The 25,890-nt window shown below is 44.8% G+C and overlaps 1 protein-coding gene across 1 annotated transcript in view; it reads left to right on the forward strand.

Annotated features, from left to right (window-relative positions):
• Positions 1-25,863, forward strand: part of MED13 (mediator complex subunit 13) — a 50,363-nt gene extending 24,500 nt beyond the window's left edge. The window contains exons 4-30 of the mRNA XM_063402812.1: positions 16-161; positions 1,151-1,348; positions 2,204-2,398; positions 3,262-3,424; positions 3,729-3,839; positions 5,765-6,448; positions 8,933-9,149; positions 9,954-10,038; positions 10,407-10,528; positions 11,673-11,763; positions 11,942-12,156; positions 12,580-12,776; positions 13,946-14,862; positions 16,223-16,390; positions 17,714-17,937; positions 18,456-18,645; positions 19,131-19,599; positions 20,221-20,440; positions 20,992-21,183; positions 21,295-21,518; positions 21,973-22,115; positions 22,238-22,396; positions 22,486-22,671; positions 22,843-22,991; positions 23,203-23,376; positions 24,390-24,490; positions 25,142-25,863. Of these exons, the coding sequence (XP_063258882.1) occupies positions 16-161; positions 1,151-1,348; positions 2,204-2,398; positions 3,262-3,424; positions 3,729-3,839; positions 5,765-6,448; positions 8,933-9,149; positions 9,954-10,038; positions 10,407-10,528; positions 11,673-11,763; positions 11,942-12,156; positions 12,580-12,776; positions 13,946-14,862; positions 16,223-16,390; positions 17,714-17,937; positions 18,456-18,645; positions 19,131-19,599; positions 20,221-20,440; positions 20,992-21,183; positions 21,295-21,518; positions 21,973-22,115; positions 22,238-22,396; positions 22,486-22,671; positions 22,843-22,991; positions 23,203-23,376; positions 24,390-24,490; positions 25,142-25,274 (6,073 nt within the window). The 3' untranslated portion in view covers positions 25,275-25,863. The remainder of the gene's footprint in view (positions 1-15; positions 162-1,150; positions 1,349-2,203; positions 2,399-3,261; positions 3,425-3,728; positions 3,840-5,764; positions 6,449-8,932; positions 9,150-9,953; positions 10,039-10,406; positions 10,529-11,672; positions 11,764-11,941; positions 12,157-12,579; positions 12,777-13,945; positions 14,863-16,222; positions 16,391-17,713; positions 17,938-18,455; positions 18,646-19,130; positions 19,600-20,220; positions 20,441-20,991; positions 21,184-21,294; positions 21,519-21,972; positions 22,116-22,237; positions 22,397-22,485; positions 22,672-22,842; positions 22,992-23,202; positions 23,377-24,389; positions 24,491-25,141) is intronic.
• The last annotated feature ends 27 nt before the right edge of the window (positions 25,864-25,890 follow it).

Raw genomic sequence — 25,890 nt, forward strand, 5'->3', positions numbered from 1 at the left:
CCGTTACCTTTGCAGTGAGCACTTGTCCTGCTCGTTCACCTTCTTCCTGCACGGGGACAGCAACGTGTGCACCAGCGTGGAGATCAGCCAGCACCAGCCCGTGTACCTGCTCAGTGAGGAGCACCTCACGCTGGCCCAGCAGTCCAACAGCCCCTTCCAAGGTGGGATTGCTGCCTCTGGCCCTGCTTTCCTCCCCTGGGTGCTCCCTGAGGCCCTGGGGCGGGCTGGCAGTGGGGCAGAGCTGTCCCCGTGTCCCCCTGTCCTCACACAGTCACTGCTGTGTCCTGGCCCTTGTGCTAACGTGGAGCATTTGCAAATTCATTCTTGGCATGTAATTGAATAATTTGTCCTCATGGCACCATTTCCGAGTGCTGTCCTGTTGGTGACTTCAATATTTTGCTGTTTCAGCTTTACAACCCCCACATACCCTCACCAAGCCTCTCAGAAATCCACTCCTGGCTCAGCGTATTTAACCTGTTCACACCCCTGCCCTTCTCACCTGGCTCTTCCCTGCCTGTGAATCCCTGGGGTTCCCCCAGCAGTGCAGGCTGTGCTCTGGAGGACAGAGGAGCACTGGGGCAGTGATGCTCCCTGTGTGATCCCTCCCTGCAGAAATCCCCACACACCTTTAGCAATGCTCAGTGTCCCAAACTTGCTTTTCTTTCTGAATTAAACTTAACAGCAGCTGTGCTTCCCTACTATGGGCAAGGCTGAAGATGAAACAGATGATTCCCAGTGTATTCCCTGTTGCTGTAAGCAGCTGAATGAAAGGATGAGAAAACACCTAAACCCTGCCAGGATTTGGATGTGTTTCTTTATCCCACCTGTGTCTGAGACTCTTTGCAAGCCAAGATGAAGACTTGCCTGTTGCTTATTTGAGTGGATTAATTTGGAGTTGTTACTGTGGTTCCTCAATTCTTACAGCACCTACAAATTTAACAGTGTGAAACTACTGCCAAAAACTTGGGTGGTGTAAATCATGATTAGGCTGCATTTTGACTTAGCAATGGTAAATTGTTTATTTGGTGTGGCTGAAATAAGAGTGCTGCTACCACTGAGGGGAAGAAGGAATTCGGGGTGGATATCATCTCCACAAAATAATAAAATAAATAAATATAATAATATAAAATAATTTTTATTTCTGTTCCAGTTATCCTGAGCCCCTTTGGGTTGAATGGCACACTCACAGGGCAGTCCTTCAAGCTTTCTGATTCATCCACAAAAAAGCTGATCGGGGAGTGGAAGCAATTCTACCCCGTCACATCCAACTTGAAGGAAGGATCTGAGGAAAAACAAGAAGAAATGGACTGGGAGGATGATTCTTTAGCTGCTGTTGAAGTCCTTGTTGGTGAGCCTGATTACCTTTAATTACTGAAATAAACTGGCTGATTGAACCTGCAAAATTCTGAATGCAGAAGTGACCCGATTTGATTCCTTTGCAGCAGTGGTTGCTGGGTTTTGTTTTCCTGTTTGGTGCTCAGGACTGTCTAGGATGAGTTGCTGCTCAAAGTGGATTTTGCAGACCCATTAATAGGAGGTCTTTTTCTTATGTACCCTGAGAGGCAAGATTTTAAAAAAATGAATAATTAAGAGAGTAAAAAAAAAAAAACAAACCCTGGATGATGACTGTTGACATCTGAGCTGCATAAAAAGCAGGTTCTGCTGTTTCAGAGTCTGTGCAAATTCCAACAGGGCAGACTTGTCTTTTAGGGATGTCTCCAAAACCACAGTCCTGGAGAACCTGAGGAACTCAGGCCTTTATCTGCTGTTTTCCCCAAATCCCAGCCCCTGGATGCAGTGGTTTGTTCTGCTGTGGGCTGGTGATGTTTGATGTGCCAGGAAATGCAATCCCCTCTCTGTGAGGAGCTCGAGTGCAGTGCTGGCTGGAGACCCTCGTGCTGCTGGGGATGATGGTGGTGATATTAAGATTTAGATATTAAACAGGATTTTTGCAGCCTTTATAACACAAAATGACAGAAGCAGGTAGCAGCATGTGGGTACCTCCGTACAAAGCCTTTTTTATTCATTCACCCAAATCTTCTGTATAAAGCAAATCAAATAATGATGGAGGTGACAACAGAGGGGTTTTGTCCCAGGAGATGCCTCAGTGGGCACAACAGGGTGTGCCAGCTCAGGAGTGACTGCTGGAATGACCCATTTGATGGCTTTGGGTGTAAATAACAGGCACTGCCCTCTCTTGCAGCCGGGGTGAGGATGGTGTACCCGGCGTGCTTCGTGCTGGTCCCTCAGACAGACATCCCCGTCCCCAGCTCCGCGGGGGCTCCCCACTGCTCCACCGCCTGCCTGGGGGCCCACCAAGTGCCTGCTGCCACCAGAGACCCTGCCATGTCCTCCGTCACCCTCACGCCACCCACGTCCCCGGAGGAGGTTCAGACAGGTGGGAAGGAATCGCGTTCTGCATGAGGGAATGGTTTGTGTGGCCTCTCCTTCAAACACAGCGGTGTTTGCAGGGGGTTCAGGTGCTCTGTGTGCAGCTGGCTTGGGAGGAAAAATCACCTTTCTTTTAGCCCTAAGTTTGTGGTAGTAAAACTGATGTCACCAGGTGTAGGCAAAATGAACTCAAACTCTTCTGTAAGCTGCTGAAATTAGAGTTTCTGTTGTGCTTGGTGTTGTTAGCAGTACTGCAGATTGCTCTGGGGAGGTTTTTGGGGTTTTTTCCCCTGTGTGAGCATGCCTGTGCTCTGACACAGCTCCATAACCCCCGTTGTGCCCTCGGTCAGCAGTGGAAGGTGATGTTTTCTCCCAGTCCAGGAAGATTTGCTGTAGTTAAGTTTCCAGTAAGGCTCTGTGTGTGTGTGTGCCCTCTGCCCTGGGTGTGAGCAGTGCTTATGGGGACCTGATCTAGGTCACAGCAGCTGAGACTCACTCATAGTTTCAGGTGACTTACATAAGTTTTACTGTGCAGAAGAGGTTTTGTTTCTTTTTTCCTTCCATGATCTTCTGTTACCCAAGCTTGACCCTTTTTTAAAATCACAATGTTGGCTTTGCTCAAGTTGTTTTCTATTTCAGGTCACATTCATCACTTGAGATAAAGAATATCCAGCCCACTTACAACATAAACCTATATGGTGCTTTTTAAAATCTCCTTTAATAATCTCCTACTCTTCCTAAATTTTCTGTGTGTTTTTATTTCCTAACACTGAACCATGAAGATACTTTTCTTCCTTTGGTGATTGAATTGGAGTGGTAGACACTGCATTGTCTCACTGCCTGAATCTTTCCTCTGCTGCTGCTTTGCAGTTGATGCTCAGTCTGCCCAGAAATGGGTGAAGTTTTCCTCGGTTTCAGATGGATTTATCTCAGACAGTACCAGCCATCACGGTGGCAAGATCCCCAGAAAACTGGCCAACCAAGTGGTGGACAGAGTCTGGCAAGAGTGCAACATGAACAGAGCACAGAACAAGTACGTACTCATCCTCTGAAGCCAAAAATACCAATATTTTGTGTAGCAATTAGTTCTGTTAAAGGTGCTGTGACTGCTGGTAGAATGTGCTTTACTCTTCTAATAAACCATTTCTAAAGAAGTTCATTTTTTCCTCTAACTATTTAGGAATGATTTACTTAGTTCTCAGTTTAATATGTCAAGAAAAGGCTATTTATCCTTCCTTTGCTGAATCCCTTGTCACCAAACCGCTCTTGAGCTTTGCCAGAAGATAAGAGAAGAACATATGTTGCTCCCAAATAACTCTGGTGGTATTGAATCCTAGGAGGAAGTATTCTGCCACATCAAATGGCCTGTGTGAGGAGGAGACAGCTGACAAGGTGGCATCCTGGGATTTTGTTGAAGCCACGCAGAGGACAAATTGCAATTGTTCAAGGTACAGCACTTGGCAGAGGCGCAGCCCGGCCGTGTTTGCCGGGGCTGAAGTGCTCAGGAGAGGCTCCTGATCACTCCTGCAGGAGTAATTAAGCAGTGGCTGCTTAGAGGAGAGAGCTGCTGCAAAATTTGTGTCTCCTTTCCTAAATGTCATTGGAGGTCTGTCTTGAAATTCTGCCCAAGAAGTCGATGCAGAGGTTGGAGTGAGGGACCTGCTGCCAGTGCAGGGACAATTCCCGAGTCCTGGGCTGGAATTCCAGTGGGTGTGGGCAGTAACCACCTCGTGGGCAGCTTTGTCAGGGAATGGGAAGGGAATGCTGTTTATTTAGGATTTAAGCACCTCTTCTCCAGGGCTGTGGCATTAGCCTTGAAGGGAGAAAGCTGTTAATCATGAAGTGAATAGGAATAAAACCCCAGACGTGCTCTCTGGGAAGGGTGGCATTGCCAGGGTGTTTTTTTTACATTAGCTGGGAAAAAAGGAATCAAAACAAAGGGCAAAAAGTCTGAGATTAAATATATATATTTTTATATATATATATATAATACTGCCTTTTTTGAGGCTGCAATGCCACAGACCGTTAATACAGGTATTTAAAATAAATGGAAACATTAATGTCATTGAATTCTCAATTTCTGTACTTATGGCAGAGTGTTAATCTTTAGGTGACTGGAGTGTTGCAATAGGTTTAAACACTTTCTCTGATTTAAATGTTACACTGATTACCTTGCAGTGAATATTGGTATCTTAGGATAAAATGACTGTCTGGAGGATGTAGCATTTTGAGAGAAATGCATTTTTTAACTCCCTTATTGAAATGGTTGGTTAAAGTTCTGTGTCCTGAGAAGAGCTGGGATGTGGAGGAGGATTAAATGTTCTTTTCAAGGAGAATTTAGCTATGATAGCACTAGTTAAGAGCAAACCAATCAATTAACTATGTGAGGTGTGTATTAGAAATATGCAATTGCCTAAGCAGAAATTGCAAAGACCTAAACCCCCTTATTATTCCATGTGTTTTGAATTCTAAGTGGAGAAAAACATGTGGATGTGTGTGAGAGTTTAAAGTAAAAATAGATTTTGATACCTCTTACCTTTTATCCCTGCCTAATCCTGTTTTTTCAATACAAGTGCTTCTTAACTTTGCTAATGGAAGAGTGGCAAAGAACTCGCAGGCACTGAGGCTGTACCTGCAGTTCAATGGCTTAATCACAAACATTTCATTCTACACTTGAGTATTTCATGTGCCTCATTCTGTCAGATGATCCTGAAAGTTGGCATCTTGAACTTGCAGATGAAATGTTTAAGCTCAAGTGCATTTAAACTGAACAGACCCAACTGGATTAATGCAGTTAAGACACTCTGTTTTTCTTTTTCCCACACTTGCTAAATTTGTAAGTAAGCAGCTACAAAAGCCTTGTAATAGCTTGGAAATAGCTGTTGTAGGAGTGAGCTTGGCTTCTTGGTTCTTGGTGTTAATTTTCCAGTCCTTAACCCAGTGAGGCTTGGGCAGCTCTCTTGGCTGGTACCAGTGTTTGAATTCCAGAAGCCATTCACTAATTCTTACGTTGTTCTACTGATTCATCACTGCTGGCACGAGTTAAAAGTGATGAGGTATTCATGTGACAATCTATTTCTGCTGAAGCAGTTATAAAATACTGTCTTAATTCTGAGGATTATTTGTGCGTTTGGCTCGTAGAGCAGATGTAACAATTTTTAAAATGCTATTCTAAAATTGTACAGTGCTGCCCAAGTCACTCAAATTCTGGTCAGAAAGAGGAGGCAGCTTCACTTGGTAATGGTTTCAGCTGCAGATGTCTCTCATGGGCTGTTTAATGGCCTAGAAGCAGGTTCTTATCTAGTGAAAAAGAACACCACAGACATATTTGAAAGATTAATGTGGACTCTTTTCCCCCGTATTAATTCCGCAGGCACAAAAATCTCAAACCAAGAAATTCAGGTCAACAGGGGCAGGCCCCACCTGTGGGCCCCCAGCAGCCGGCGGCTCCGAAGCACAAGACAAACGAGAAGCAAGACAAAGGGGATAAGCCACAGAAACGCCCTTTGACTCCTTTTCATCATCGTGTATCTATCAGTGATGATGTTGCCATGGAGGCAGATTCAGCGAGTCAGAGGCTTGTGATGACTGCACCAGACAGCCAAGTGAGGTTTGCCAATCTGCGGAGCGGCGACGCCGCCAAGGCCCCGGCGCTGCACGGGCCCGAGCTGCCCAGCTCGCCGCAGCCGCCGCCGCTCAGCCCGCACCCCTGCGACGGCGCCGACGACGGGGTGCCCAAAGCCCCCTCCACGCCCCAGAGCCAACATTTCTACCAGATGCCAACGCCAGACCCCCTGGTGCCCACGAAAGGGATGGAGGACAGGCTGGATGGCCTGTCCCAGCCTTTCCCAGCCGCCTTCCCCGAGGTGATCGAGCCCACCGTGTACGTCGGCGCCGCCGTCAGTCTGGAGGAGGACGAGGCCGACACGACTTGGAAGTATTACAAAGTTCCAAAGAAAAAGGATGTGGAGTTCTTGCCACCACAGCTTCCAAATGATAAGTTGAGAGATGATCCAGTAATACCTGCTGGACAGGAAAATGTGACATCGGTTACGGAGTAAGTGGTGCTTGGTCCTGGGGTAGCTACACGGGAAATGAGGGAATGGGAAGGCCAAAGGCAGGAGTTTCTCAGTGTAAGGAGCAGTAATGCTGAGGTGTGAGCAAACTCTGGGTACAAGAAGTTAATCCTTGTGAAACGGGAGCACAAAGCACAGATCTGTAGCAAGACTTTCCAGCCTTTTCTCATTTCAGCTCTGATTTAGCTGACAGCAATGGTGTTTATTTTTATGCTATAAAATTAATCTGCAGCCGAACAATGCATATTTGGGACTTAAGTCCCTTCCTTCCCACCCTCTCCCAAAAAACAGAAGGAACTTTTTCACTTTAGTGTTTGCTTTTTTTCATTATTTGAAGAAAATACGGATGGTCTCAGCTGCAGAGATCCTGTTAAAGTTTCTTCTCTCATTTCTGCTCTTGTCTTCATTTAGAAGAGCTGATGTTACAAGGCCCAGCTTGTAAAACGTTCTGCTCTGCTGCTTGTTTCCATTGGGATAAAGGAATTGGGCACTTTGGACACTGTTTTAAGTTTAAATAAATTCTGGAGCTTAGGGCCACTGGAGGAAATAAAACTCTGGTGGTTTTAGTGTTAAAACTTAGATTTGAGCTCTGTTTTATGGCAGAATGAACCAAGATGAATTTGCTTTACTGGTTGGAGTGAAAACAAACTCCCCAAGGAAGATCAGCACCACCAAATGCCCAAACCATAAGAACAAAACCCTGAACCAGACCCCCTTGGCCCTGTGGGCTGTGTCCCTGTGCTGCTGGAGTGATTTGGGAATTGTTCCTGTCCTCCCTGTTCCACAGCACGTCCCTGTGAGGACCTGGCACTGGGAAGGTCCTGGCAGGGCAGTTAACTGCAGGCAGAGCTTAACGGGATTGGGACAATCTTGCAGGCAGAGGTGACAAACCTGAGCCCAGGGCTGTGATGGAGGAATTGAGGGCTGCACCCACAGCTGCCTCTAGCCATGATTATTTGTGGTCCAAATTTTCTTATTCCTGTTCAGATGAAATGAGACTTTTACTGGGATCAGTATCAAATTGCTGAGAGCTTTGGGGTTTATTTTAGGGGTGCTGAATTTGGGGTGGAAGAGCAGCTACTCACAAGGCAGAAGTTTGGAGTTGGTTTTTGTCCCGTTGCTGGCAGTGGGAATCCACTGGTGGCAGCACTGGCGTGGCTGGGTAGGAAAGCTGGGAGAAGGAGTAAACGTGGTGTAGCTGTTGCTCTGTGCTTACACACAGTTTTAGACATCCCTTGTGGTCACTGTTTAGGAGAATCTTTCAACCTGTGCATTTATAGGATTTTTTAGTGCTTTTTTTCTTTGCCTTGAATTCACTTCAGCCAAGTAGATCAGGAAAGATGTTTCTTTTTCTTCAAGACGTGGTCTTTCCTCGTTTGATTTGACAACTTACAAAAGATCCTAGGATGTCTGGCTGTTAATTTCTCTTGCTCTGTGCTGGTCAGAAATACAGCAGAGGTGTTTAATTCCTCATTCCTAGAAAGCAGTTTCCATCTCTCTTTTCCCCTCCCTTTTTTTTCCTTTCCTGATTGCAGTTTTTGCAGGATTTAGAAAACTGGTTTATTGAGCATGGAAGTGCAGCATGGATGGATCTGCCCTTATGTTGGCTGTGAGATGTTTTTTGGGACAGTTTGGTTTTAGGAGGTGTCTTTGACAAAGTCAAACTGTTTCTGAAGTTGAGAGGAATGTGCAGGAACTTCTCATCCTGTTTGAGGGAGCACCCTCCTCACCTGGAGCCTTTTGTGTGTTGGGGTACAGAAAATAAAGCTGGGTCAGGGGCACATCTACAGCTCATAACTAGAACAGTTTATTCCTTGCCAGTATCTTTCTTTTCCCGCTGCAATGTTACATTTGTGAAACCAATACTCCTGAGAGAAAACCTTAATTTCTGTGTACTTAGCAGCTCCAGTTTTGGCTCAGAATGTTAACAAAAGAAAAATGCTGATAAAGGCAAATGTGGTTTGATTTTTCTCATTAGTAAATTAGTTACTGGTGTGCTGCAAGCTTCATTTGTATTGATCTGAGTGATAGAAATGGCTCCTGAGCACAGTGGCATTTGTGTGCTTTACTGGTGATTATTGCTTGGGCTTTTCTGGGGAATGCAGTGAGTAATTCTTTAGCCTGGTGAGTTCCTTTTAGTGGATGTGGAGAGTTGAATCCATTTGTGCCTTATAATAAATGACAGCCATGACCTGGGATAAATTACTAATCTTGATGTGAATTGACAGTGCTTGAGGAGAGAGGGGCAGGATGAATCACAGGGCTGGATCTGATGTGTGGAAGGAGGTGATGTTAAATGAGTAATGATTTCATCTTCATCCCCAAAAGTTTTCTGAAGCTGGGGTGTGAAGGAAGGAAGTGGGAAGATGAGGTTGTTCTTGTAAAGGCTGTGTGATAGCAGAAATAATTCCATGTAATAAATGCTAAATGAACGATTTTGTGATTTTTATTTTTCTTCTGTTCAGATTAATGGTGCAATGTAGGAAACCCCTGAAGGTTTCAGATGAACTGGTGCAACAGTATCAGAGTAAAAACCAATATTTAACAGCTGTAGCAACGGAAGCTGACCAGGAACCTGAAATCGATCCTTATGCCTTTGTGGATGGAGATGTGGAATTCCTATTTCCTGACAGTAAAAAGGACAGGCAGAACATTGAGAGGGAAGTGGGGAAGAAACACAAGGTGAGTAAAGGAGTGAGGCTACAAATCAGTGATGAGATTAAAACAAATTGCCTTAGGCACCGGATAGGATTTAAATCCTTCTTTATGTATTTAGAAGCAAATAAAAACCCAAATTGTATTCTAGCAGAAGTGACCAATGAAATTAAGCAGCATGTCTCTAACAGCACCTGAAGGTTTTTTTGCACACTGGTGGTGCCATTGCATCGGGGTTTTTGAGGAAAAAGCTGCTGGATCAGTCTGGCTCAGTGGCTCCCTGTGGAAATAGGTGCTGGCAGGTGCCTGGGGAGAGAGGAAGAACAGGGCCAGTGCTTTGTTCATGAGTGGAAAGGTCTGGGGGTAGGTGAGGTGAGCCCTGACTTGCTCCCTGGCCAGTGAATTGCAATTTTTATTCGTTTTTTGTGCTTTAGTGCAGCTACATGAGACTTGTACTTAAAGTAAAAGGGCACCTACAGAAAAAGAGAAAATATAACTGCACTGTGGGCTTGTCCATGAAATAAATTAGCTTATTAGAATTAGTTATGTGTGGATGCATTCCTTTCAAGAACTGGCACAATTAGTGTGTAGCATCTGATAGCAAAGGTTTTTCCTGAAGGTGTTGTAGCAAGAATCCACAACTTGCTTTGTAAATTTATCCCCAAGACAAACCCCAAGCTCTGAGCCCCCAGCCCCTCTGAGCTCACAGGGTAATGAGAACCTGATCCTTCTCCAGGGACAGAATTCCCTGGGGAATCAGGGAATCAGGGGCATCAAATACCTCCCACTCCACCCATTCATTTAAATAACTTTTCTCTCCTTTTTTAATAGGCTGAGGATGGGACATCCAGTGTTACAGTTCTATCCCACGAAGGAGAGGATGCCATGTCTCTGTTTAGTCCTTCTGTCAAGCAAGGTAATGAGGCTTTTTCTTCCTCTCTTTATTAATTGTTTTATATTAATGGTGTCGTGCATAGTCAATAGGTTCTAATAGGCTGGTGAGTTTTGTGGTTTATGGTTTGTATTTCCCTTCAGTCTGCTTGGAACATTTCTTTGTTGCACCTTGCAAACAAATGTTGATTATAAAATCCAAACGCTCTAAAATGGAAGGGCCCTCAGCTCTGTGTAAGATGGAAGAGTAGAACCAAGGACACTTCACCCCCTTGGTTTCCTTTCCCCCAGGAAAGGAAAGAGCTTGGAAAGAGCTTGGAAAGAGCTGTGTAAAGAGCTCTTTAATGAAGTTTTTAATGAGGGGCAGTGGCAGTGATGCTGGTGTCTCCACAGATGCCCAGCGCTTGGCTGCCCACGCCCGCACTGCCTCCACCAGCCTGTTCCACGAGACAGACCTGGTGGTGTCCTACACCGACCTGGACAACCTCTTCAACTCTGACGAGGATGAGCTCACAGTAAGTGATGTGCAAAGAGTCCTGCCAGGTGCCAAGAAACCAGCAAGGAACTCCTCTTGTCTTTCTGTGGTTTGGGTTTGATTTTCTCCTTCTGGCGTTTTTAGGAGAGGTTGCAAAACGTTCACACAAACAAGAGCTGCGGCCCCTCAGTGGCAAACGGACTGTTCTGGTTGACTCATGCAGGCAGATTTTTGATGCAAACAACCTTTTGATCTCACTTCCTTACAATCCCCACAGTGTGTGCTACCTTTAGTTTGAGTTGTTCAGATTCAGCAGGTCCTAGCGTGGTCTTTTCCTGTGGTCTGGGCTCTGCTTAACTGCTTCATCAAGGTAATACTGAAACCCAACAGCAACTTCTGAAAGAGAAAAGGCATTTAAACACTGGACATGGTGCCAAATAAGCTGCTTCTCTGCAGCAGCTATTATCTTCCAAGAGTTTCTCTTGCAATCTGGGATGACTCTGAATCCATTATCTTTCTAGTTTCAATACTGTTTGTGATCAGTTGTCTTTTCTGAACTGTATTTTACTCCATGCTTAATCCCGAATCCCCTTGCCCAGACAAAATGCCCACCAACTTTACTGGGAGCTGGAGCTGAGTAAGGGCTGAAGGGTCTTAGCAGCCATCAAAGGTCATCAGTGTGTAAAGGAAGTGTGTCTGCTCCTAAACATGAACACTTACATTCTGTAGACATCAGAACTATTTGAAGATGGTAAAATATCTCTTATTCTTTTACTTCTGACAGTTTTTCTTTCCTGTATTTCTTGTTGCAGGATTTGTGTTTGTCTTTTCTGTTCCTGTGGTAACACCAGTGATGTTAATGTGGCTCTGGGAGTGTTATGGTTTGTTCTGGTAGACTGTGGGCAGCCCTAATTTAGCTTCTTTTACTGTCTGCTAACAGGCTGAGGGTTATTTTCTAACTGGTTTTCCCCTTCAATAACTTTGTGACCTGTTAGGAGAAATTCTCTGGGTTCCAAGAATCAAGAACAAGTGTAAGCCCAACCTTAGGCTTCTGAGCTATTTTAATTTCTCTAAATATTGTACAGTGTCTCAGTTTTGTATGTGCAAGTGAGATTTCCTGTTAGCAGGAAACATGAACATGTGTTTATGTCTGAAGTGATTTTATGACAATACTTCTTTCTTAGCCTGGATCTAAACGAGCAGTGAACGGCACTGATGACAAATCCAACTGCAAAGAGGCAAAAACAGGAAATCTAGACCCACTGTCATGCATAAGTAAGATTTATTTGTGTTTTCTTTTTGCCTAAAGAGAATACTAGCTCCAAACATTTGACTCTAATATGTTGTGGCAATTTGGAAATGTACCCCTCATTTCCCTTTGCGAAATGTTGAGACTCAGGGAACACTCCAGAAAGTTTTCATGCTCTAAAGTCTGCTTCTGATCCGAAATTAGGCACTGCAGATCTCCATAAAATGTATCCAACTCCCCCTTCACTGGAACAACACATTATGGGGTTTTCTCCCATGAACATGAACAACAAGGAGTATGGCAGCATGGACACTACACTGGGAGGAACGGTGCTGGAAGGGAACAGCTCTGCTGTGGGAGCCCAGTTCAGAATCGAGGTGGACGAGGGTTTCTGCAGCCCCAAACCTGCTGAAATCAAGGTAGGCAGTGCTGACAGCCCTGATCAATGCTTGTGATGATTATTGATCAGTTTAGGACTTAAATCTGAAGAGGAATGGGGGAGATTAAGTATAATTTGTAACTTGTCCTGCATTATTTTGGGGGGGGGTAATACACTTTGTAGTAAGTATGTAGTAGTGTTTTACCACCTAAACTCAAGAGGGAGTAACAGCTGAGTAGCCATTAGCGAGCTGCAGAAATGCCTTTCAGTCATTGCAGTTCATGAGGTTTGTTTTGGTGTATTGTGAATATTGTGGCTACACATCTCAGCTTTCTCTTGCAGCTGTGTCAGGATTTGGGGTTAAAGAGCTGCTGCTTGAATTCAGTCCTGTTTTTTGCAGAAGCATTTAATTGCTGCAGTGATCTAATTTACACACCAATGCTTCCCCATGTCTGACTTCCAGGATTACTCTTACGTCTATAAACCTGAGAACTGTCAAGCTTTAGTGGGATGTTCCATGTTTGCACCACTGAAGACTCTTCCCAGCCAGTGTCTTCCTCCCATCAAGCTGCCTGAGGAGTGCATTTACCGCCAGAGCTGGACTGTGGGAAAGCTGGACCTGCTCCCTCCAGGCCCTGCCATGCCTTTCATCAAAGATGGGTACGACCCTGGGGGCTCTGCTTGGGGACAGGCTCACTTTGTGAATATTTATTTATTTTTTCAATCTCTAGTGGGAATATTTGTATATATTCTGGGTTTACATAGCTAACAAGAGCCTGTAAAAATGTCCTTCTGGCTGAACCTACTGCAGGAGACTCTTCTCCAAGAGCTTCTTAACTGTACATTTTATTTGTTGTCTCCTTTAAAGGTTTCTTGGGGAAGCTTAATGGTGCAAGTCCAGGTTTAATAAGTAATGAAGATGGTAACAATCAAGATAAATGTAAACTTGGGACTTTGTTTTTTGCCGTGGTGTAGTCAGTGCTGGAAGGGCTTAGTAGGTGGTGCTGCTGTTTCTTAAATTATTTGCTTAAGTAGCAGTAAACTCAGCTGTGCTGGGAGTAGGAAAACATTTCCTGTGCTGTGTGACTGGGCCTGGTCACAGCAGAACTGCAGGGGACATTTCTGTGCCCTGCATTTGGTAGGGATGGTCTTGCTGCCAGCTATTCTTGAGGTAAAGATTTATTTCTTTTTCTCTTCTGCATTAGCAGCTGGTATAAATGGATTAGGCAACAAGGAGGTGTTAGGTATTTCTTGATAAAATTATAGGAATGTTGTATCTTGGATTAAATACTGATGTTGCTTCTGTTACTCATTAGCAATACGTTTCCAGGTCTCATTAGCCTGACAAGTCTTTGGAGATACTCAGGTGCTTAGGAAAGAAAATGTTAAACCTTTCCAGGTGATGCTTTCCTCGTGGATTCAGCTGAATGTGCTGTCAATAGACCTGGTCTATTTTCTTAGTATGTGTCAACACAACATGTAAATAAGACATGAATAAAAAAGGTGTCCTTTAGACTCCACACAACCACAGAATTTATAATTTATTCTGACCACACTTGTTTCCTGGGAGCTTTGTGCAAGGGAAAAGAGGAAAGGAGGCAGGGAGAGATTCTTTAACGCTGCTGTCAGTGGGAGTCCTGCAAAGTCATTTAGAACAAATGCTCTTGGAGTTCCTTAGGGAATGAAAATCTTGCTGTGGATTATGAAAGACTAGCTTCAAAAAAGCAAATATTAATTAGGAAGGCCCTTCTTTAGAAATCTGAGTCTTAAACTTCACCCCCAGTATGCCGTGTACTTAAAGCCTTTCCTTCTCTTGCGGCCGCCGTCAGCGATGGGAGCGCCATGGACCAGGAGTACGGCCCTGCCTACACGCCCCAGACCCACACTCCGTTTGGGATGCCCCCCAGCAGCGCCCCTCCCAGCAACAGCGGCGCTGGGATCCTCCCTTCTCCCTCCACGCCTCGCTTCCCCACGCCCAGGACGCCGCGGACTCCGCGGACGCCGCGCGGGGCCGGCGGGCCCGCCAGCGCCCAGGGCTCGGTGAAATACGAGAACTCGGATTTGTACTCGCCCGCCTCCACGCCCTCCACGTGCCGGCCCCTCAACTCGGTGGAGCCCGCCACGGTGCCTTCCATCCCCGAGGCACACAGCCTGTACGTCAACCTCATCCTCTCCGAGTCCGTCATGAACCTCTTCAAGGACTGCAACTTCGACAGCTGCTGCATTTGTGTTTGCAATATGAACATCAAAGGTGCTGATGTTGGAGTTTACATTCCCGACCCAACGCAAGAGGCCCAGTATAGGTGTACCTGTGGTTTCAGTGCAGTCATGAATAGAAAATTTGGCAACAGTTCCGGGCTGTTTCTTGAAGATGAGTTGGATATTCTGGGGAGAAACACGGAGTGCGGCAAAGAAGCAGAAAAACGCTTCGAAGCTCTCAGAGCTACTTCCATTGAGCACGGCAGTGGAGGGCTGAAAGAGCCCGAGAAACTGCCCGATGACTTGATACTGTTGCTGCAGGATCAGTGCACCAACCTGTTCTCACCCTTCGGAGCCGCAGACCAAGACTCCATGGCCAAAGTTGGTGCCATCAGCAACCTGGTACGTGTAGAAGAAAGGGATTGTTGCAATGACTGCTACTTAGCCTTGGAACATGGACGGCAGTTCATGGACAATATGTCAGGAGGGAAAGTTGATGAAGCACTTGTGAAAACTACTTGCTTGCACCACTGGTCAAAAAGAAATGGTAAATATTGAAAACGGCTTGTTTTCTGCTTGTCCACCTGTTTTGGGGTTTTGTTTTTGAAGGGTCTCTTTTTGCGGTTTTCCTTTGTGGGTTTTGAATGCTGTTTTTGCCACCTGTGCTCGTACAGATTTCTGGCTGATGGTGTTGAGAATATCCAGCCTTTCTGTGTCCTGTGCTGATCACCCAGCAGAGTGAGGCCTTGGCTGCCCTCAGTTGTAAATTCCCAATATATATCTGAAGTGTAACGTGAGACCACTGTCGGTGTCCACAGCACTTCACCGGGTTTATCCTTTAAAGAGCTTTTGGTGAGTGGCTCTACAGAGGCTCTGGGATGATTGATGCCTGTAGGAAGTGCAGGGGGTTCGAGTGGTGACCGTATTGTCAAGGCCACTGTGGCAGAATTAAACAACAGCTTTGATTCAGTTGGCTTCCCCCCTTCTTTAAGGAGGAGAGGGGGGCAGTAGGTTAATGGCACATGTGGCAAAAAAAGCATTATCGTAGCCTTCACTGTATGCTGGGCCTGCCAGAAATCCTTGGATTTTTTTCTTTGAGGGCCTGACTAATGATGCAGTGTCTCCTGAAATACCCTCCATTGTGTGTATTTGCTTACTGTTCTCTAATAGAATTTTCAAGTGGCAGCTCTTAACAGAGTTAGGGTGAAAGATAAAGTTGTAAATCATGGGTAGCTGCAGTTGTAGTTGTAGGTGAAGATGAGGAGGAATCCTGGGAGAGCACAGCCAGGTTTCTGTGCCTCGCTGGGGAATTAACTGGGAAAGCCCAGGCTGTAAATAAATTGATGTTTTCAGGCACACAGAAGAGAAGACTCCGTGTTACTGTGACTCTGGTGTTTGGGATAAAAAGATGTAAAGATACTTTAAAACAGAAGACTTGGAAATTGTAGCCATGCCAAATTTTGTGTCAGCTTTTCATGCTAAAGCCCTGTACCCGAAATGGCCCAGTGGTGGTCTGGGTGAAATGGGCTGAGTCTGCTCGAGGCTTCCCTCGACTTCTCTGAAATGAGCACTGGGTGGCAGCCTGCAAATCCACCTTTGCTGGGAGGGACAATACAGGAGTTTCAGGCTCCTACAACTTGTTTTGGGGTTGTTTTTGTTTGTCTTGTTTTTATTTTAGTTTAACTTTCAATGGGAAAAATTCTAGAGGACAAAACAAAATGAAGAAAAAAATCCATCTGTGTATTTTGTCGGGGGAAAAGGGATCACTGTAAATCCGTGCATGCCCAACTTCATCGCAGCCTTTGGGTGGCCTGCAGGTGTTTTTTTGGAAGAGGGTGTTGGCATTGGAGGTGGTTTGGGCTGGTGGCCGTGGTGCAGCTGCCCTGAGCACGTTTGTGTCCCCGCAGTGGTGGATGTGAGCATGCAGTGTTCCCAGGACATCCTGCGCATGCTGCTCTCGCTCCAGCCCGTGCTGCAGGACGCCATCCAGAAGAAGCGCACGGTCCGGTCCTGGGGCGTGCAGGGACCCCTCACGTGGCAGCAGTTCCACAAAATGGCTGGGAGAGGCTCCTACGGTAACAGCTCCATGGAATTCTGCCCCGTGGAATCTCCTTCCCCTGCCCCGTGGAATCTCCTTCCCCTGCCCCGTGGAATCTCCTTCCCCTGCCCCGTGGAATCTCCTTCCCCTGCCCCGTGGAATCTCCTTCCCCTGCCCCGTGGAATCTCCTTCCCCTGCCCCATGGAATTCTGCTCCATGGAATCTCCTTCCCCTGCCCTGTGGAATCTCCTTCCCCTGCCCTGTGGAATCTCCTTCCCCTGCCCTGTGGAATCTCCTTCCCCTGCCCCGTGGAATCTCCTTCCCCTGCCCCATGGAATTCTGCTCCATGGAATCTCCTTCCCCTGCCCCGTGGAATCTCCTTCCCCTGCCCCATCCACCCAAACCCGGTGGCTGGTGCTGCTCAGCCCGTTGGAATTCTGAACAGCACTTGACCTTTCTTTTAAACTAACGAGAGCTGATTAGACAGAGGAGAATTCTTCTCTATAGAGAAACGGAAAATATTTATATTCCTTAAAACAGGCAATGAATTAAAGATGTGCATTTAAAATTTACAACTTCGGTTGCACTGTTTGTATACACCTGACACTTTGCCCAGTGAGGGACTGAAATTGCAAAAGATGGGATTAGTGTTAAAAACAGGGTAACTGTTGAGGTTTTTACACTCAGAATTTTCCCATTCACCCCCTTCTAATTATTCTGAAGACAGGGAGTTAAAAATACTGATTTTGAAATGCTTGAGACAGTGTGCTCTATTGCTCAGTACTGTGTCCAAGATCTAGGGTTCCTCAGTATCTCTGATAAAAGTTTGGAGTGGCCAACGCGTGATGCATTTACAGATAGAAGGTGAATTTTGTGCACTCACGATTTAATGACTTCATTAGCATATGAGATTGATTTACCACTGTGTTACAAGAGTGACCTTTCACCAGCAGAACTTTTGTAGCTATATTTAGAACATGGCAATTATACATTTACATGTTCTTAAGTTTGTTTCCTTCTCTGGCCCTTTTGCTTAGAATATTTACATTTTCCCCCTTGTCTTTGGCTCTGTGGGAAAAGGCTTCCTGGACAGTGCAGATCTGTTCCTGATAGAAATATAAAACACCGTGGAACTTCTTCCTGAGGCCCTGAGATATTTCAAATAAAACCAGTCAGCTGATGGGTTTTTTGCAGAGGGTTGGATCCTACACTTTGGATCTGTAAAATGAGAATTATTCCATTGATAGCCAGTTCTCCATCTCATCCTGTGAGATGCTGGCAACACCAGAGGCTGTTCTATTCATATTTCCTTGAAGTTCATTTTAAGCTTTCCGCTCAAAAACACGCCTTGCTTTTCCAGGAACCGACGAGTCCCCAGAACCACTGCCAATCCCAACATTTTTGTTGGGATACGATTACGATTTCCTGGTGCTGTCTCCGTTTGCATTGCCCTACTGGGAGAGGCTGATGCTGGAGCCTTACGGGTCGCAGCGAGACGTCGCGTACGTGGTGGTGTGCCCGGAGAACGAGGCTCTGCTCAACGGAGCCAAAAGCTTCTTTAGGGATCTCACTGCCATATACGAGGTACGGGATTTGTGGCAGTTTGCAGCCAAATGGATTTGGGAAAAAGGCTCTTTCTAATGCGTGCTCATAAGGACTTATCAGGCTTGTCGGGGCTGATAGCGACGCCTGCTCAGAATGCTATCAGGGAAAGCTGCTCCGAGGGATTTTAGGAATGGGCACTTGGGAGATAAGGGCTGCTCGTGCTGCTGTTCCCATCCCAGAAACGCCACCCGGTGGCAAAGCCCTGCACTGCCGCGTTAATTGTGTTACTGCCACTTCATTAATTAATTACATGCTTGTATTGCTGGGATTGAATGAAGATTAGAGAACATTATTATCAACCTAGTTTTCTTGCACTTAGGCAAGCACCGACAATAAACCATAAAATCACTAGTCAAAATTTCCTGTTGGTGGAGTTCTGGAGTTAAAATGTTACTGTGGAATATCGTAAATAAACTGAGAGTTCTCTGCCTTTCCATGAAATATCCTTTGTGTGACATTTAACAGCTTTTAAGGGGTTTTTTTCACCTTCTTTGCAGTCCTGCAGGCTTGGTCAGCACAGGCCTATCTGTAAGTTACTGCCTGATGGGATCATGAGGGTTGGACCCACAGCCTCCAAGAAGCTCTCAGAGAAGTTGGTCACGGAGTGGTTCTCACAGACAGCCAATGCCAACAACGATGCGTTCTCCAAACTCAAACTCTACGCTCAAGTTTGCAGATATGAGCTGGGTACGACCTTTTTTTAATGTTCCTTATTTTGTACAATTGCCACTTACTCCTTTGTAATAGAAAAGAAGGATTCATGGCTTATTGGCTTATTGATTGGGGTAGTTTTCTGGTTTTAAACTGTATTTGAGTATGTGCTAAAATGGCCTCTTACCAGCCAGCAGTGCCTTTAGGGAATGGCAGCGTGGCTGACAGGGACTTTGGGTGTCTTCTTGTATTGGTGACTTGGATTCTGAGGCAGTGATTTCCAGCAATTCAACACATCTGGCAGAAAGTTCTATTAAAAACGGATTTCTTAATATTTCAAAAAGGCTCTTATGAAAATATTAGAATTTGGCAATTTAATACAGGTATTTTGAGAGGTAAAATATATGCTCAAGGTTTGCTCTGTTTTGTGACAACTGTAGACTTCCATGGGTGACATAAGCACCAAAACAGCTGCAATATAAAATTTATGCCTTTTTTTTTTTGTTTTCCTCTGGTTTTAGGTCCTTATCTTGCTTCTCAGCCTTTGGACAATTCTCTGCTCTCCCAAACAAACCTGGTCCCTCCGTGCAGCCAGGCAGGCTCTGCTCTGCCCGCGGTGACAGCCCCCGCTGCCAACCCCAACACTCCGTCATCGGCGCCCGCGGCCGCCACCAGCAGCACCATCACGGTGACCTCCAGCAGTGCCATGTCCTCTGCAGCCACCACGGCCAACTCCACGCTCACCACCACTGCCCCGTCCTCCTCCTCTGCCAGCCTGGGCAGCGCCATCCCAGCCAGCAAACCCTCCTCCTTTCCCCCTTTCAGCAATATGAGCAGCACCACTCCTGCCTCCCTGCCCGCGCAGGCTGCGCCCGTCCCAAACGGGCAAACGGGGGGGCAGCAGCAGCAGCAGCCCACACTGCAAACTGCAGGGATGTCTGCAGACACGGCTGCAGCACCTGCACAGCCACATCCAGAGGTTTCTGAAAGGTAGGGACTGCAGCCTCACCTTCAGCTGAACAATCGGCTCAGCTAACGCGGATTTCTGATTGCACTCTCATCCCTTCAGTAAAAATCCTGTATTTGTTTTCACCAAGCTGCTTTTAAGGGAGAATGAGGGTTCAGTTGTGGTGGAGCTGAACCTTTTGGTTCCAGCTGTAGCTGCAGTTCTGATTACATCTCAGTGTCTACTTTGGTACAAAAATAAACTTTTTTTCTTCCTTCTCTAAAGAGAGAAAATTCACCAAACTACTCACTTCAATATTTTAAAGGGCTAGGGAAGGAGGGGGAGATAGATAATTGGCACCATCTTAGAGTGCTATTTTCTGTAATCAAAGTTAGTGTGGTGAAGACAGCTCTTACTGTAGATATTCTTGTTCCCCAGTTAAGCAATAGTTGAGCTGCTGTAATAAAAAAGACTAGAGGAAAGAAAAGAGATTCTTATACTGATAAGCTCCTATACAAAAATGACATAAAAAGACTGTTTCTTACACCACAGTTGACTCAAAGATCTTTCCGATTAATAATTGACAAGTTGATCTAGTTTTGAAATAAAACCAATTCTTTATAAAACTCAGCTGTTTGTAACAGGTTTCAAAATTTCATTTCCAGCACTATGGATCGTGATAAAGTCGGAGTCCCCACAGATGGAGATTCACACGCTATCACCTATCCACCTGCAATTGTAGTTTACATAGTTGATCCTTTCACATATGAAAAAAAGGATGAGAACAGCAGCTCATCCAGTCTGTGGACACTTGGACTTCTGCGCTGCTTTCTGGAGATGGTTCAGGTCCTTCCTCCCAACATCAAGAACATCATTTCTGTGCAGGTGAGCCCACAGGAACAAACAGGGCATCCTTGGCTGTGCTTTGGGGGCAGTAACCCCCTCAAGGTGGAAGTTTCATTTCCTTCATAAACATGACTGACAGTTCTCCAGCTGTTAAATCATTGGCTTGAAGCTTTTAGAGCAGTTTGGGCACTGTTAACCAAAGCTGAATCTGGCTGTACATTCCAAACTGCTCAGTTTTATCTCAGAGGAACTGCAGTGCCCACTGCAGTGATGATGGAGTACAGGAAAGCTGCTGCTCCTGCACTGGGATGTGCAGCCTGGCCCTGCTGGGCTCTAGGCACAGCTCCAGCTGCAGGACCAGTGAACAGAGGGCAGATCTTAGGGGAATCATTAAGATTATTAAATTATTTTTCCTCTAAAGAAAATTCCAATGAGGATAATTTCTTGAAGCCCCACAGTGCTTTAGAAGAAGTGGAAGAAATTTGACTGCAATGTAAAATAAAAAAGCAATGTACCGAGTACTGTGTCAAAAGCCATTAATCTGTCGATGAAACAATGATTTACTTTTTTTCCCCTCTCCTCTGTCCTAGATTGTCCCATGTCAGTACCTGCTCCAGCCTGTGAAACACGAGGACCGGCAGATTTACACTCAGCATTTAAAATCTTTGGCATTTTCAGCTTTCACTCAGTGCCGGAGACCTCTCCCAACTTCCACCAACGTGAAAACCTTAACTGGCTTTGGCCCAGGTTTAGCCATGGAAACTGCTCTTAGGAGCCCTGATGTGAGTATTGTTAATGAGATTGTGGAATTATTCAAATGAGAGGAAAACCATCTTTTATGTTAGGAATAATTTCTTCCCCCAACTTCATTGTCTGTTCTGTCATCTTTCTAGAGACCTGAGTGTATTCGACTCTACACCCCTCCTTTTATACTGGCTCCAGTAAAGGACAAGCAAACAGAGCTGGGAGAAACTTTTGGAGAAGCTGGCCAGAAGTATAATGTGCTTTTTGTGGGCTACTGTTTGTCTCATGATCAGAGGTGGCTGCTTGCATCCTGTACAGACCTCTATGGAGAGCAGTTAGAAACTTGCATAATTAATATTGATGTACCAAACAGGTAAGAACCAAAATTTAATTCATTTTTAGCAAGGATATTTTCTTTCATTGCCCTGAAGACTTACGCTGGGTTTGGTGCTGTAAGAATAACTGACTTTTGTAGAATTGCTGTATTCCAAAAGTGGCCAAAGCAGATGAAAATTGTCCCTATTGTGTGCATATTGTTTTGAGTTAAATTTCTAGGAGAGCATAGTTTAGTCTCATGTAGTTCTTGAGTGTTGCTCTGTGTGTGTTCATACTTCCCCAATATCTCTTACTGGCTGTTAATATCAGTTTTAGTCAGTTTTTTGATTAATTCAAAAAACTTCAACCCCTTGAAGCTGCAGCTGGACTGCAATACCAACACTCTTGGGTCCTATGAACGTTCAGGTTAATACAAAAAAGTTCTGAATGTGGCATTAAAAACTCGTTGCAGGTGGGTTTTAGCTTTGTGTTCCCTTCTTTCTCACTTGTAGAGCTCGCAGGAAAAAGGGTTCTGCCCGCAGACTGGGTCTCCAGAAACTCTGGGAATGGTGCTTGGGCCTCGTGCAGATGAGCTCTTTGCCATGGAGAGTTGTCATAGGGCGCCTGGGGAGAATAGGACACGGGGAATTAAAAGGTAACAGCAGCATAATATTTTTAGTCTAAAGCTTGATTTAAAGCTTTAATTTTTCAATAATATCAAGTGTGTCCATCCCTGTTTGTGGAAGAAAACCTCCCTAATGAGATTTCCCTCCTCAGACTGGAGCTGTTTGCTGAGCCGCCGGAACCTGCAGTCCCTGAGCAAGAGGCTGAAGGACATGTGCAGGATGTGTGGCATCTCTGCTGCAGACTCCCCCAGCATTCTCAGTGCTTGCTTGGTGGCCATGGAACCCCAGGGATCCTTCATTATTATGCCAGGTATTTGGGAAACTCTCTCTCTTTTTGGCACGAGAACTAACAGTCCAGGCTTTGCAAAGCTAAGGAGGTGCTTGGTTTCTCTCCCAAAGATTCCGTGTCCACCGGCTCCGTGTTTGGGCGCAGCACCACTCTGAACATGCAAACGTCTCAGCTGAACACGCCCCAGGACACGTCCTGCACCCACATCCTGGTGTTCCCCACCTCTGCATCCGTGCAAGTGGCATCCTCCACTTACACCACTGAGAACCTGGATCTGGCCTTTAACACAAACAATGGTTTGTACTTGGGACTTGTTCTTGCCTTCTAAAAAACCCTCACTCCCCCTGTTATAAGAATAAACTGTTCATTCTGAAGAACCATTTCCATTTCTATGGAAAATCACTTTTTTCTGAATGTATTGCACGTAGTGAAATGGTAGGAATTCACTAGTCTTGTTCTTTTTCAAGATGGAGCAGATGGAATGGGAATCTTTGACTTGTTAGACACTGGAGATGATCTTGATCCTGATATTATAAATATTCTTCCTGCATCTCCTGGTGGATCCCCTGTGCATTCTCCAGGATCCCACTACCCCCATGGAGGTGATATGGGCAAGGTAACTATCGGAGTAAATACAGTTTTGTGTGTGTGTGTTTCATCTGTTTTTTTCCATCTGTTAATTTCCTTTTGTGGAATGAAAGGTTTTAGATACTGCATTGTCATGTCATGCTTGGATATTTCGAAATGCTTTGTGTTTCTGAAGCTACAGATAATTTCTATTAAATTTGTGCTCTGCTAATCCGAAACCATTGCCTGCTGTGTTCCAGGGTCAAGGCACAGATCGATTGCTTTCCACAGAATCTCATGATGAAGTAACAAATATACTGCAGCAGCCACTGGCCCTCGGTTATTTTGTGTCAACTGCCAAAGCAGGTCCATTGCCTGACTGGTTTTGGTCAGCGTGTCCTCAAGCACAAAATCAGTGTCCCTTGTTTCTTAAGGTACTGTCCTGGCAGGGAGTTGTGCAGGGATCTGGGGTGAAAATTGTTCTGGTTAAACCAAAGCCAGTGCAGGTCTCTGGGGATAGCTCTGGTTTGCTTCAGGAGAGGCCAGGTGCTCAGTTTTTGAGATTTGGCTGTTTGGGAGGCTCTGCCTTGCTCATGGTCTCTTCCTGGCAGTTTGGACTCTCTTTTCCTGGCTTTATGCTCCAGGATTTTGTAAGAACAGGTTGAGTTCCTGGACAGAGCTCTGGCTAAGGCTGGGCTCCTGTGAGAGGAGGTACAAAAGTGCAGTATAATAACTCAGTTACCCTGGGTGAAATAAGGAATAAACGAATCTCCTTCTGTACTGCACAAAGCATAAAAGCTGTTTTTTCCACGTTAGCTTTGCCAAGTTTATGGCCATTGTATCACGTGTCTGGGTGTTGTCTGAGCCCCTTATCTCCTTATGGCACAATCAAGACACACTTGGCACATTTAAGGCCGTACATTATATACAGAGAAACTTTCTGTATTAACAAATCAGCATCTCTAATACTGTGCTTTGTTTTCTAATGATCCAGATATATCTTCTGCAGCCTTGTGTGTGTCTGGATTAGCAGTTCCTCTTGGACTAAGCTCAGCTCTGGCTTTGGTATAGGATATTATTTTGAAGAGAGGATTTATTATTTACACTAAGCAGCTCTATATATGAAATATAAGTAGACCAGGCCTATAGAAAGCATCTCCCAAGTGTTATTAGACATCTTGGGCCACTTGAGTTGCTTTTTGAATAATCACTTAATGTAGACAAGGGATTAATAATAATATAATTATATTTCACTGTGCTTTTAGCAGAGATCTGTGTGAGAAAATATAAATATTCTGATAAGTCCTGAACTTGTTGATGGCCTGAGGATAAGATTTATTTTGGCTTGTGTGTAAGAGAAGGTGTCTGCAAGCTAAACAATGTGGGGGAAGGAAATGTGGTATAGTTGGTCAGGCAGTAACTTCTGGCTCCCTTCTTCCTTCCTCAGGCCTCTTTGCACCTCCACGTGCCTTCAGTGCAATCAGACGAGCTACTCCACAGTAAACACTCCCATCCACTTGATTCTAATCAAACTTCTGATGTGCTCAGGTATTTATCATTCGCAAAAATATTGTGCATTTGATTTTTTTAATGCTGCTGCAGTGAAGCTGCATGTTTGTTTTTCCTGCTGTTAGTTTATTTTCTTTGCATAGCTGATATCCTTAGTGTAGATAAATTGCTGTGCTTTGTGACTGCCACAGAGCAGTGGAATTAAAACCAAACATCTCCAAGCCCTTCTTTAACAATCAGCTTTTGAAAATGTTTGAAAAACAACGAATTCCTCAAACTAGAAGAGAGTTTGAGGTCTAGCAGGAAAGACAGAAATAGTTAAGCCAGAATATTCCACAGCAATCTTGTGGAAAATCTGAAGTGCTGAAGGACAGGAGCCCAGACCTATGTAAACATGGGACACTAACTGAGAAAACATCAGATTATTTTTCCTTTTCTATATTTTTTTATGTGAACGTCTTGAATTAATGAATGACATGAATTAAGAATAGACAATTACAGTGACAGTTCTCTACTAAAAGCAAGTCTTGCTCTGAACTGCTCTAATAATTTGGAAGACAGGTTATTTCTGAATGTTGGCAAACCTGTTTTACGTTTTTGATGCCAAAGAAGCTGGATTATAGTAAATCAGGGCTGTAGAATCCTGGTGAGAAAACGTGTTGGCCTGACAGAAGGCTGTTTGTTTTTCAGGTTTGTTCTGGAACAGTACAATGCACTCTCCTGGCTAACCTGTGATCCTGCAACCCAGGACAGACGGTCATGTCTCCCAATTCATTTTGTGGTGCTGAATCAGTTGTATAACTTTATCATGAATATGCTGTGATCTTCATCTGAATTTTGCAAGACAAAAAATGAGGAAAAGGGATATTTCACTGCAGGACTAAGTTATAAATTCTTCTCAGTGCAAGTTGTTTGTGATGGGGTATGAATCTTGTTACTTCCAGCAAATATTGTTCTGACTTGTGAGAGGGACGCCCATCGCCCGGCTGTCTTTGAGTCACTGACTATGGGGGACGCTTCAGAATGATGATCAGAAAGTGTATTATAACATTTTTAGTAGCAAAATTAACCATTTTTCCCCAGCCACAGTATTTGTGAAGAGTAATGAGCCATAGTACCCAGTCATGGTTAAGGAATTTTAAAAGCATGGAGATGAGAAGAAACACGAGGAACAATTAAGTTTCAACCTATGGCTTCAGAACATCAAGATGTTCTTGTATTGGATTATAGTACTTAGTATTCAAAAATGCCTGCATCTCTTATTTATTGTAAGTTTTTAAATGTATAAATTGTCTTATATTTCTTAACCTCTTTTATAAAAATTTTCCTAGAAGGTTTATACTGCCTTCTTGCTTTAAAGCAATTGGTCTAAAATATATGTAATCGTCTTAATTAAAAGTTGCAGTAGGTTGCTTTTAGAGTATTATTTTTTTGTAAGG

This window comes from Prinia subflava, chromosome 8, assembly GCF_021018805.1.
Source record: "Prinia subflava isolate CZ2003 ecotype Zambia chromosome 8, Cam_Psub_1.2, whole genome shotgun sequence".
Taxonomy (NCBI): domain Eukaryota; kingdom Metazoa; phylum Chordata; class Aves; order Passeriformes; family Cisticolidae; genus Prinia; species Prinia subflava.